At 46.1% G+C, this 12658-nt stretch overlaps 1 protein-coding gene across 1 annotated transcript in view; it reads right to left on the bottom strand.

Annotated features, from left to right (window-relative positions):
• Positions 1-11238, bottom strand: part of CHKA (choline kinase alpha) — a 31618-nt gene extending 20380 nt beyond the window's left edge. Inside the window, exons 1-2 of the mRNA XM_090032370.1 lie at positions 10885-11238; positions 885-996 (exon numbers count right to left, since the gene is read on the bottom strand). Coding sequence (XP_089888496.1) covers positions 885-996; positions 10885-11144 — 372 coding nt within the window. The 5' untranslated portion in view covers positions 11145-11238. The remainder of the gene's footprint in view (positions 1-884; positions 997-10884) is intronic.
• Between the last annotated feature and the right edge of the window lie 1420 nt (positions 11239-12658).

Raw genomic sequence — 12658 nt, 5'->3', positions numbered from 1 at the left:
CAAACCTACTTCTTTGCAAGTACTTAAGCAACAGCATCTAAATAGGAAGAAATATGCCACTGTGGGTGAATGCTCAGAAGGAAACCATGGACCAGAATTTCAGTAGTTAAAGTTGATCCAATATCTCCAGTAGATTAGTCAAGGCAAGTGACTGGGAACCTGACATTACCCTAAATTTATGGATACCAAAGCCAGGCTATTTTGCTCACCTGGAAACAGCCATTAACTCCCAAATCTAGTTTTTACAAGCTATAGCTTACTTTTGACAGGTAAACAGCATTAAAAATTTATAACAGCACAGCTGCAAAATATTTTGGAATTCTTACAGGGCATTGTGAACTTGTGTTCGGTTTTGACTAATACTGTAGATCAGTAAGTTTTACAGTATTACATACAATATATTCAGACCTTTAAGAAATTGCCTAGAGAGTATTCCCAGTATGTTCAACAAAGTTTCTACTTCAACCTCAGAACGGTCCATAAAAACAATGCCAAGATTTAAAAGGACTCCAGATGGTTTAGTCCTTTGAAATCTTGCTAGTTAAGCAAAACCCTACAAGTTACAAGAAAGCAGGGTTAATAACTATTTTGGAATACCATACTCCAAACTTAACACCAGAAACACATGTTATGGACTAAACCAGCATCAAGTGAATCTGTCAGCTGATACACACCAGTTAGGATTTTTGAAGACAGAAGTACATTTTCTAAGCAACAAACCAATATGAACTATATTAACCTTAAGATCAACCCTGCCACCAAGACACTCCCAAACAGTAAAAGCAACACCTTTACAATGCATTACTGATTCAGGGCTCTTCAAATACATTCTAAGGTTAAAGCTACAGAAACCCTCCCACTCCCAAAGCATTCAACATACTCACCATCTGTAGAATTGCACCATATAGACGAAGGAGGACTGTTCGTGGCTCATCTGCAGTCGTCTCTACGGCATCAGGTAATGAACACTGGAATAGCACATTGCTGAGGCCACCTCTGTCAAAAGAAGTGACAAGTTTATGCAAGTCATCTCAGTGACAAATTTAGATTTGTGTGTTCCAAGACTTTGTTCTTGGAAATCAGAAAACCGGCAACCTAGCCTAAACAGACTACATTCAAGTTTTCTTCAGCATACCACAAGCTCAAAAGCAAGAGAACAACATGCTAAAATTTCTAATATAGCTTGGCAAGTCATCACAGAACTACCTGTCAAATGCTTACTGAAAGGGGAGAGGCTCATTTGCTCTCCCCCCTCCCCCAAGTGAAAACAGGTGTTAACTTATGATTGTGGGTTAGCAGGAGTCTTTATTCCAACAAACTTTGAGAATAGCTTTTGCTACATTTCAAAAATTTTTATCATTTATACAATGAACTGGTGCAGGGGCTATTCTAAAAAGTTTGTTGGAATATTACTTAAAGAAACCCCCAGTCATAAGTTAACCCCTGGTTTTTGGAGTAAGATGTTGGTCCCTGACCTGCATTATCTACTCTTCTGCTTTGAGCTTTTTCTGACCGACATCTTAAAACTCTAGGAAGTTTCTTCTCCACAAGCTTGTGATGCTAAGGGTGCTATTACATGTTACGCTTCCCATGTATTAAAATGCTCAAGGCAGAAGCATTCAGGCATTAAGGCAGGAAAAGATGAGCTAAATGCCACTGGAGCATCTCAAAGTCATGCATCTTGGGTGAGAAGCATCTCTAGTGGGTGTTAGGCAGCTTGTGATGCTATAATGCCAGTCCACATGAACAACAAGCAGCAATCTGCAGTCCTCCAGCATCCCAGGATGCACTGCTCCCCCAATCCACCCCATGAAGGCCATCTATCCTCTTGAACTCTACTGCCTCAGACTGACAGAGCCAAGCAGCCATGGGGAGCCTTGGCAGGTCCCATCAACACCCATGCTTGCCAACTGTCTAGTGCAGGGGTGTCACACATCCCACAACCCAGATCCAGCTCAGCACCCCATAAACTGGCCCCTAGTGCTACACCTGCTTGGACTGAGACCCTGGACCAGCCAAGTCTGTGGGCCCGATCAGTCCTGTGGACCAGCCCTGTGCCACTCATGCAGCCTGTGGGGTCAGATCACGTTGACACCCCCTGCTCTAGGGGCAAGTTGGAGCTGTGCAGGTCAGGGAGTATTAGCTTGTAAGACAAGACTGCTCACAGCATGAACTAAGTTCAATATTGCATGACATGGCAGAGGACTTGAACATTACAGTCCATACATGCTAACACCACTGAGATTTTAAAGACTTTCACATGGTTTAAATCCTTTACAATCTAACCAGTTTACAACAACTTCACAATATGTTTTGAGTTTTCTGGCTCTTTCCATATGTACTAAACATATGGAAATTAGCTTGGATCACTAGTCATAGCAGTGCAGTCAGCCATAAGACATCAACATAAGTCTGTTGTAAATGCTATGCTTACTCCTCTTTATAGTTATATTTATTATCAGATGTTCTAAAGATCATCTTTAAATAAGTTTAGTACCAACTGGGCACATCTACATAAGACATCTACTGCAGTTTGGCCAATTAGCTCCACAGTAAATATCCCTGTGTCTACATGTGCACTGGAATGCCTTTGTGCCTTAACCAGCCCCTCTACTGCATGTTGAGTTGGGTCAGAGCAGCCCCGGCTGGCAGGCTTTACATATAAAAAAAGGGCAGTTTGGCCTGGCAAAATGTCTATTTAACTAGGCATAGAAAACAAGTTAGTACAAGGACATGTCACTGCAGACTATAAGGAGACTAAAACTAAAGCAGCAAAAGTGACTACATGCTGCACACAGAGTTAAATAAAGAAGTTATGGTTCTAGTCATACTGGCACCTATGAAATATGCTAGGATTAATCAATATAACATCAACAGAAAAAGAAATACTGCTCACAGCCACAGTTCTGTTGAACAAGAATGGTATGGGGTAGACATGGAGATTTATTTTTTTTGATTGAACAGGTGTTAATTTATAGGGGTGGAAATTTGAGAGATTTCCACTGCTACGAAATTGTTCTGGGAGAGGGAAAAGTAGACATTGTGTCTGCACCTGCCCCCTTGCCCCACCTTACCTGGATGAGATATTGGTTTTGGAAAGGTGTCAGGATCAAAGGCTGCTCTACTACTCCCAGTCTTAGGGAGGGAATTGAGTAGTGGGGCTTCAACTGCCCCACAGGAGGAAGCTTCCCTTCCACTCATTTCAAAACCCTACTTTGGGGCTGTGCACACAGTATTTATTTTGTTCCCTTTGAACTAATGTTGCTTTTTAGTGCCTGCTTATAAAGTCATTATATGAGAGCCTTCAAATAAATTATTTTGGTGAAATCTTAAATAGTCAATACTTGGACTGAGTTTGTTACCGTAAACTGGAACTTACTGTTATTTTAAAGGAGTGAGAGCTAAAATTTAGCTCAAGCATATTCTCTCACACTTTAGTTTAACTAAGTAAATCATGGGGTCTAGAAATAAACTATAGAATAGCTTACACTACAGAGCCTTCTTTATTCTTAATACATAAATCATTCTCTCATGACTTTCAAAACAGTGACATATTCTGGTGCAATGATCTGATCAATAAATTGTTTGGAAGGCAAGCAGAAGTCTGAGGCTAAAGCAGAGCTGGGACTAACAATTCTTCCTGCCTTGCACAACTTTCACAGATCTCAGCTATAAACAGACTAAAATCACCTCTAGTCACTACCAAAGTTATGGAATTTAAGGGCACTCAAAATAAGTTTAAGGTGATCCAACACAGTGTTTCTCAATCTTTTTTGTACCAGGACCCATTTGTAATACAGGTGCACCAATACATTGGTCCGATATCAGATTGGCACCAACATAAAGAACATTTTCTGCATTGGAAATTGGCCTGATTTGGCCGATAAAAGCCTGTGCATGTGCAGAGCCACACTGCAGCACATAGGCACTGAGGAGCAGAGCCCAGAAGCATGGAATGCTGCCTGCAGCTGGTAAGTCCGGTGTGGTGGATGGGTAGAGGGGAAGGGTTGGGGGGGGGGGGGGGGGGGGGGGGGCAGATCAATGCCCCCATGGTGAGGAAAGGTATGGGGTTGGGGCTGCCCAGCTGCGGCCAGGGCAGCCACACTTCCATCCTGTGCTCACTCCAGCCCACCCTGCACTGTACAGATCTGGGGGGGCAGGGGGCACACAATGTGTTCCCTCACCTTCTGACAAACCACCTGCAGCTCCGTCCTGCACCCTTCCCCACCCTGGCTGGTCAGTGCCTGCCCCATTCCTTCCCTCACTGCAGGGGCCTTGATCTCAGCTATAACAGAACTCCTGACACCCTGTAAGGGAAAAGCCACCTTTTTCCATGTTTTTCTCCTTTAATGGAGAATCCATTTTTAAAGTTTGTTCATGACCCTTTCATATGGTCTCATGACCCATTTTTGGGTTGCAACCCACAGGTTGAAAAAAATGCTGATCTAACAGAAGGGTGTTAACTTATTCTGCTTTCAGTGGCCTTTCTTACAAGTATTTACATTGTGCCAGAACTGGTTAGAAGGTCCAAATAAATCCTTGCATATCTTATTAGAAAAAGGCCAATTCAACCATTAGCTTCCAGTACATAAAGTAGAACTTTATTATCTTCATAGCAGTATTTAATACAGGTTATTAAACCCAGACTAGAAGCAGTATTTCTTGAGAATGGAAGCATATTTACCACAATTTTGCTCTCTGTACATTTCACACACTGGACAATTAATCGAATGCTATTTCTGACCATCAACACTACAAACTAAATATCCACAGAAGAAGGTTATTTGCAATCTCTAGAAGAAATAAAAAGACAATGCAGGTATAATTAGCCTTGTAAGTGGAATGGCATTAAAAGTCCCAATGAAAACTAATTTGTGCAGGTATACAGGAGGGAAATGCTAACCTTTAGCTGGGTGGTAATGCAAAAGAGCAGGGGTTGGGGAAATCTAGGTGTAAATTTTGAGAACCCAGTGGGTTTCATGAGGTGAACATAAAAGACAGTTATTTAATGTCAGCACTTTTGCTGTGCAAACCAGTAACAGACAAGGTTTAGAAAAAATAGAAGTGATTTCTGTCTGATATTCCTGGAAGAGAAGAGTTCAGGCATTTAAGTATGTCATTGTTGGAACAGCAACTTTGATCTGGTACGAAATTTTAATATTAACATTAAGAATTCCTGCTTCTAATTCTTCAGTGGCTGTACCATTATCTTGAAAATGAAGAACAAATTTAGTTATGGCCTTTTTAAAATAAATAAATGTTCAAGAATAACTGCAGCGTTTTCTGGTCTGCTATAAAAAGTTAGGATGCAGTATGTTAGCCTTTGTTGTGAAATCTGTGGGAGGCAGAATAGATAAGCTAGAAGTTTCCCAGTTCCATTTTGTTTCTCTGCAAAAGCTTAGACACGTCCCATATTGCTTCTATTTATGCTGCTTTTCTGTACCAGGTCTCTTATTCCCCCTTCATATTAGTGTTATCTGGAATTTCCCTTCTGAAATTGGAAATATTGAAATTTCTGGTCTGCTTCATTGTGAAGAAAATGGGGAAGCAGCAGGAAAATCCCATTTACAAAAACCTACTGTAAAATGTTTGCTTCTTAAAAGTTGCTTTTATGATAAAGTTGAAACAGATGTAGTATAAATCAGCATGCAACTTGACCTTAGCCTGTCACCTCTGCTTATTGTTAAGTCTTACAAAAAGATTTTACTTAAGATGAAATGCCAGTGTAGTTTTACATTTTAGTTGGTATAAACACAGGGGTGGCCAACCCAGGGCCCATCTGCAGCTGCTTTTTTGTGGCACAGGACAGATCAGGCATAGGGTGGGAAAACAGATCCAGGATCATGGGGCAAAGCAGCAGATTCAAGCAAGAAGAGTGGCAGGCTGAGAAAAGGTTGAAAAGCAGATCAGAAAGAGTGAGAGGCTGAGAAGCAAGTGGGGGAAGGAGTGAGAAGCAGACCAGATGGGGGAGGGGTGAGGCAAAGCCATCTGGGAGTAAAGCAGCAGGTGGGGGAAGGGGGTTGTGAATTCAAAGATGATTGCAATAGGAATGAATTTAAACAACAGCAATAGAAGCAGCAGTGGAGAAAAAAAGTTATGCAAGATTTTCATTTGAAAACCCAGAACAATGAAATGGACTCTCTAAACTAGCTCCAGCAGATCAGGCAAGGGGTGAAAAGAACAGCAGTGGCAGAATCAGGTGAGGAGCAGAGCAGCAGGTTGAGGAAAAGGCTAAAAGCAGACTGGGGAGGGAGTGAGACAGAGCAGGATGGGGCTGGAAGCAGGTGGGGAAGGGAGTAAGCACAGGGCCACAGGACTAGGGCTGGGAATAAAGTAGTAGGAGGGAGTGAAATACTCTTTATTTAAATCCATGTAAATTTATTATTATTGAGAATCCTCTGCCAAAAGATTATGCCAAATGAACTAACAAGTATTAGTTTGCAGGATGACAATTAGTCTAGGCTTGACATGCAGACCCAGATACTAGCAACTAAGGAAGAAAGGAGAAGCTACTTCACATTCACAAACTGATAATGCTCAGCTCTCACTACTCAGTATCCACCTAACACACTACATAATGAAAAGGTACAAGCCATAATACAACTGGTTCCCACAGTGGAAAACTTGAGTGAGTATTGACAGACATGAGGAAGACATGCAAGATGAGGAGATTGATGCATCTTGCCTGCAAATTGTAGGATCCTAGTTCTCACAGTGCAAAGACAACTAACACTCAAGTTCCAGTACTCCTCTATACTTAGATTTTTTTTTTTTTCTTGAAGTGGCAGGGGCACTATTACAGAATTTTGAAGTGAAAACCCCAATAGCTACTTGATGTGTTGGTGGGCTTAGCAGCAAGATGTATGCCTCTTCAATCAAGGGAGGGGTCCAGAACCATGGATCAAGAGGATATGTGGACAACAAATGCTTGAAGAAGGAACTGGAATGGGGATGCTGTTTGAGAGGTGAGGACTTAAGCCGAGACCCCAGGACAGTGCTATTGGTCTGTGAAAGAATTCAAGGAACTAGCAAACATGACCCAATGCACCCATGGCTTGGATAGATGAGAAACTTTAGGGAACACCTCCCTACTGAGCTTCCTTTTCCTAGTCCAGGGTAGCCAGCCAGTCTATGATGCACATGTCACAGGTAACCCCAGCAGCCTTGCAGTTTAAATTTCAGAATGAAGGCACTTTCATTCTCGTGCCCCAGGGCACAAACCCTGTTAGGTATGCCTCTGGGGGATGGGGGAAAATCAGAATAGCAGATGGAGAGGGTTTGGGCTTAACTTGTGGCACACCTGCCAAAAAGGTTGACCAGCATAACTTTTGTCACTGGAACAGTCTCTCTCAGGCCTGTGTAACTACATATCCCAGTGTAGCAGTTCCAGATTATTATAAAGAAACTCAGACAAGTATAACTGAGAGAAATGCTCCTATGAGAGCAACAGTTAGCAATAGTGCTACTTTGCTGCACAAGCCTGAAACAATATCACCCCTTGCCACAGATTTTCACTTTTTATAGGGGTTCTGGTGGTGAGGGATGGAAGTCATATGCACACACACATAGAAGAAAAGGACCAAATCAAAGTGAAGAACCTTACCGCAGAGACCTGCTCTACTCCCTAAAGCAGGGGTAGTCAAACTGCAGCACAAGTGTCACAAATGGCAGGGGCAGCGGATAAGAGCAGGGAGCTGAAAGCAGAACAGCAAAACTAGTAGGAGAAGGGATTGGAGTGACACTCGGGGGGGGGGGGGGTGTCCAGGATTTACCTTGTGGCATGCCTACCAAAAAAGCTGGCCCCCACTGGTGTAATAGTAAAAGAAAAGCCCCAAGAAATTTAAAATCAATATATTCCTCAGCATCAAGCAATGATCTTTTTTTTTTTTTTTTTTAAAAACAAACTGTATTTTTCTCCTAATATCCAGTCTCAAGGAACTGCAGAAATACTTCAGCATAAAGGACCTGAGCATGTCATTTAAAAAAAGCAAAGTAATTGAGTAATTTTAGAAGTCAATGTCAGACAACAAGAAAGCAGTCTAGATGAGCAGTTCCAAAAACAATCTGCAAAGAGCAGATCACTGTATGGTGCCAACTCCTAGTTTACAGTCACTTTTACAGCCATCCATACCCTCTTCTAGTGAGGAAAAAAGATCCACTATAAACCAGTGGCCAGCCCATGCAACTCCACAGCAGGCTAATGGTTACATAGGAAGAAAGGGACAGTTGCTCTATGGACCAGCTGAATAGTATACAAGGAAATAAGGTACAAAGCAATTGGACAGCATATTCAAGAATGCAAGCAGGGAAGAGGACCAACTGGTTTGGCAGCTGTCCAGAGAAATGTGTAGGAGGAAAAACAAGACAACTTTAAAAAGCACGCAGGTGAGCAGGGGCCAAGAACAGATGGAAGGAATATCAAAAAAAGACCACGCAGTGCCACAAGCAGGACATGATGGCCAACTACATCAGCAAACTATAATTCTATGTTTAATAAAACACTCTAAATGAAGGAATGATGTTTTATTTCCCCTTCTCAAAGCCACTGAGCTAGGGAACATGAACAATTTGCTCTTACTCAAATTACAACAGCTAGCACTTTGGAACTGATTCTAGAAAAAAAAGTTAAAGGAACTAAGTACTAAACAAGTGCCTTATAACAGGTCTATGAATAGTTGAGTATGGTATTCATCTTCCTACACTGCCAAGTTGAAGAATCCTTAGGATATTTCTCCCAATCCAGAAGATTAACTTTCTTATTTAAGTTGCTTAGGCTGAACAGAATATGCTTCACAATGGAAACAGGAAGTTTAATGCACCAAGTTTAGAGAGATGCAAGCAAGGCAGTTCATACAGAAGACCAAAAGGCTTTACTTGTGCTATATTTACAGGTATGAAATTCACTATAAAAAGAAATTTAAACTGAAGGATGCATGTTAAGAACCATCAAGATCGCTTTAATCTGCCTTTGTGGCATAGCAGGTTTGGTACAAACAGGAGCTCCTTTGTCACCAGTCAGGTAAAGTGATAACATTAGGGGGTGTGTCAGTATGAATCCAGATTCATATCAACTCAAGGCTTGCTTGGATTCACTCAGGCCGACAGTCATCCCAAGGCACCTTGCCACAAATGGTACCTAACCATTCAAACTGTTAAGTCAAAAACTTGCTTACCTTAACAACAATACCTTAGTGAGCCAAGCAGGCTCAGGCAGAAAACTTGGGGGCGAGAGGATGGGGAGCCCCGGTACTAACTGTACACCAGACTCAACCAGAAAAATAAAGCTATCAGTCGAGAGTCTATACACCAAAGATGGAAAATGATTAGCCATCTCACATGTCTCTCTAGTGCCTCTCTGCTCATGAAGGTCCTTAAGCAAAGCACCAACCCTGTGCTCTACAGCCTGGCTTAGACAGACATGCAACTAGCCAATCTCTCTTTCACTCTGGTATACATTTGTTAATGTTTTGAACCTTCACCTATCAGGATGTGTATACACTAGTAGCAGTTTCCTCATGAACAGCCATCAACATGAACTCCGATTTACAAACTGCCTGCACTGGTTATGCTACAAAGACAGAACACCAAGACAGAGAAACAGCAAGAGTCTGGAGTTCACAATTTTTCATCTAGAATCAGCATAATTTATTCTAAGCAATGTTCTCCTTAACATGGAAATGGTAGAGAGGACTATTGCTGGTCAGCAAGATGAAAACTGCAAGGGTTTTATACCTCACACTTTGGGATGGCTGAAGGAAAGCACTTTAAATGAACAAGCCATTCTGAAAAGGCAAAAGGGGGAAGTGGTAGGAGAAATACAGTAGTAGTAGTGCCACAGCAAGAAGCTAAACAGAATAACCTGGAAGTTTGATTTAATGAAAAGAACAATCTGCATAATCATGGGAGGGGGCCAGACAGAGCAAAAGGATACATATTATTAACTACAGGCAGGATAGCAGACTACTGGCAGGAAAGGCAGGTAGGGGGGTTCTCTCTCAAGGCCATTGTGAACAGTCATATGTGGATTAACAGAGAAGAAGCAACTTCCCAGACCAGGCTAGAGACTCATAAGCCAGACATTTGTAGGGCAAACTGAAGAGACTGAGCATCCCCTGATGTGACCAAGTACGTGTAGGTTAAAGAATGAATTTTGTCAGCTTTATTTCATGCACCTCAGGCTGAAAGGCAGAGGACCAGTTTAACATGGGACTGATTAGCCTGGGATTCAGGTCTCACAAAAACAGGTGCAGGGTTGGCACACTCCCAACCAGGGCAGTTCACTCACAGGAACTGCAACTGTTCCCTGTGGCCAAGCCTTCATTCAGACACTGAGTGGGGCTCTTGGTGCAGGGCAGGGTCAACTGAGCTTGGGGATGGTTGTAAAACAAACCCCTCAAACCCATATCAGGCCTGCTCACAGCCTGGCTCAACTGCCCCTCCCCACCCCACAAACAACTGCTGCCCCACTTGCACACTTCATGCCTGGGGCACACAGAACAAGCCTGCCTCACAGATATGGCAGTGCATGGGAGTGTGTGTGCGCACACAGGAGGAGTTGTCACCCACCAGTGCAGTGCAACGCAGTGCAGTTGTCACCACAGGGTCTGGCTAGGAGGTCCTGCCCCCCCTTAATCCTTAAGGCTGGGGCAAGCAGTGAGGCAAGATCCTTGCACCCCCCCATACACCCGCTCCCTGCGCTCCCCCCACGCAGGAAGGGGGCGGTACCCACCCGCTGAGTCACAGCGCAGCACGAGGCTGCGCCGGTGACTCACGAGCCCTAACCGCCCACTCCCCACCCAACCGCCCCCCGCGCGAGGACGCGCATCCTCCCCCTCATCACATCCTGGACACGCGCGTGGGGCAGCCCCGCACCCCAGGACCGACCTGATGGGCGCGAGGCGCAGCTGGTCCTCGCGCAGCCCCCGCCAGGCGCCCGGCAGGAACTCCTTGCACCACAGGAACGCGCGGCGCCGCGTGCGCGGGTCCGGCTGCTGCGGCAGTGGCTCCTCGTTACCCTCCGCCAGCTCCCTGCCCGCCTCGGCAACGGGCGGCCCCACCGCACCGCAGCCGAGCAGGAGCCCTCCTCCCCCTCCCCCCCCGAGCGGGGCCGGCTCAGCTTCGCCGTTACAGAACTTGGTCTTCATGGAGCTTGCGCGGGTGTAGCGGGGTCTCAGGTAGCCCTAGATGCGTGAACGCAACAGAGACACGAACTACAACGCACGCCACACACCAACCTCTGCGCCACCCCGCCCCCGCGCCCGCCTTTTATAGCCGCCGGCACGCGGGCTCCCTAGCCTCGCGCCGGCCCCTCCCCCCCCGCCGGTCTTCATTGGCTGGCAGCCCCGCGGGCCTCGCGTTCGGGGCGCCTCCTGATTGGCTGACTGGGGAGGCAGCAGGAGGGGTTGAGACCGCTACTGCAGATCCCCGCTGAGGGAGGTCGCTGATTGGCTGGCCCCGGGGTTGCCGCGGTGATTGCTGCGGCGGGGATGGGAGGAGGCAAGGTGATTGTGCTGCGAAGGTCAAGCCCCCCCCAACCCCCCACTGTGGGCCAGAGCCGTTCCTTAGCGGCTTAGCTTTCCCCTGCCTTCATTCCCCGGCTGTGCCTGCCCCTCCAGTTGTGCTCCCCCACCCACCCCGGGCTGGATCTCCCTCCCGCAGCCGTGCCGACAGCTCCCACTCCCCTGGTCCCAGCGCCTCCATGCTCCCCCTGTGCTTAGTATACATTTCCCTCCCACAAGGAGACTCTTCAGGGTAGGGGGAAGGGGTGGGGAGGCTTAGCAGAGCTGGACAGTCCCAGAAGAGGGCAGATGGGGCGGGGAGGGTGTCCACCTGACATAGGCTTTGAGTACAGCAGGGACATTTGCGGCACAGAAGTGCAGGGATTGCAGCAAGATTGAGATCTTCTTTTTTGTGGGTCATGCACCTTTGCCCCCGGGGATTTAAACCCTCCATGTTGCATCATGCATTATCTTATGTTCAACTGAGCTGGTATCATAAGCTACAGTGCCTCCTGAGGCTGGGGGCACAGCAACTGCCTGCAGGCCGCGGTGTCAGCAGTGGTGGTATGGCAGCGGCGCTGATACCAGCGGTGAGGGTGGGCCCAGCAGGGACCATCTCCAGGCTGCCACTGTGGTGTCTGCGGCAGGGGGGTCCCCCTGACCGGAGGTCTCCCCCACAGCCAAATGCTATTGCACCGGGGTGTTCACTTTGCAGAGGTTTCAAGGTGTCACTTCCTCTGACATGTCCCGAGAATATTTTGGGGTGCTGCCATACTGTACGAAAACAGGTCACAGTAACCAAGAGGATATGAACGACTGGTGCCTCCTGAGACTTGGGGTGCACCATGGAGGCAAGAAGCGAGCAGGGACCGTCTGCAGATGCCAGTGTTGATGTTGGCAGTGGTGAGCAGCAACTGCCTGCAGATGTTGGCATCAGTGCTGGCAAGCAGCAAACAGGGACTGCGTGCAGATGCCAGTGGTGGTGTCAGTGGTGGGCGGGGGTGGCGAACACGGACCGCCCACGGACACCAGCAGTGGCGTCAGTGGTGAGGGGGAGTGGCTGGCAAGCAGCAACCACCTGCAGAAGCCGGTGGTGGCTTCGGCGGTGGCCAATCTCAAGGGGGGGCACTTGTCCCCCCCATGCTCTCCCTACCTGTCAC

The sequence above is a fragment of the Crocodylus siamensis genome, chromosome 2 (genome assembly GCF_052110815.1).
Source record: "Crocodylus siamensis isolate JL-2025a chromosome 2, ASM5211081v1, whole genome shotgun sequence".
Classification (NCBI taxonomy): domain Eukaryota; kingdom Metazoa; phylum Chordata; order Crocodylia; family Crocodylidae; genus Crocodylus; species Crocodylus siamensis.
The sequence above is the reverse complement of the archived record's forward strand: the minus strand, read 5'-3'. Positions and strand labels throughout refer to the sequence as shown.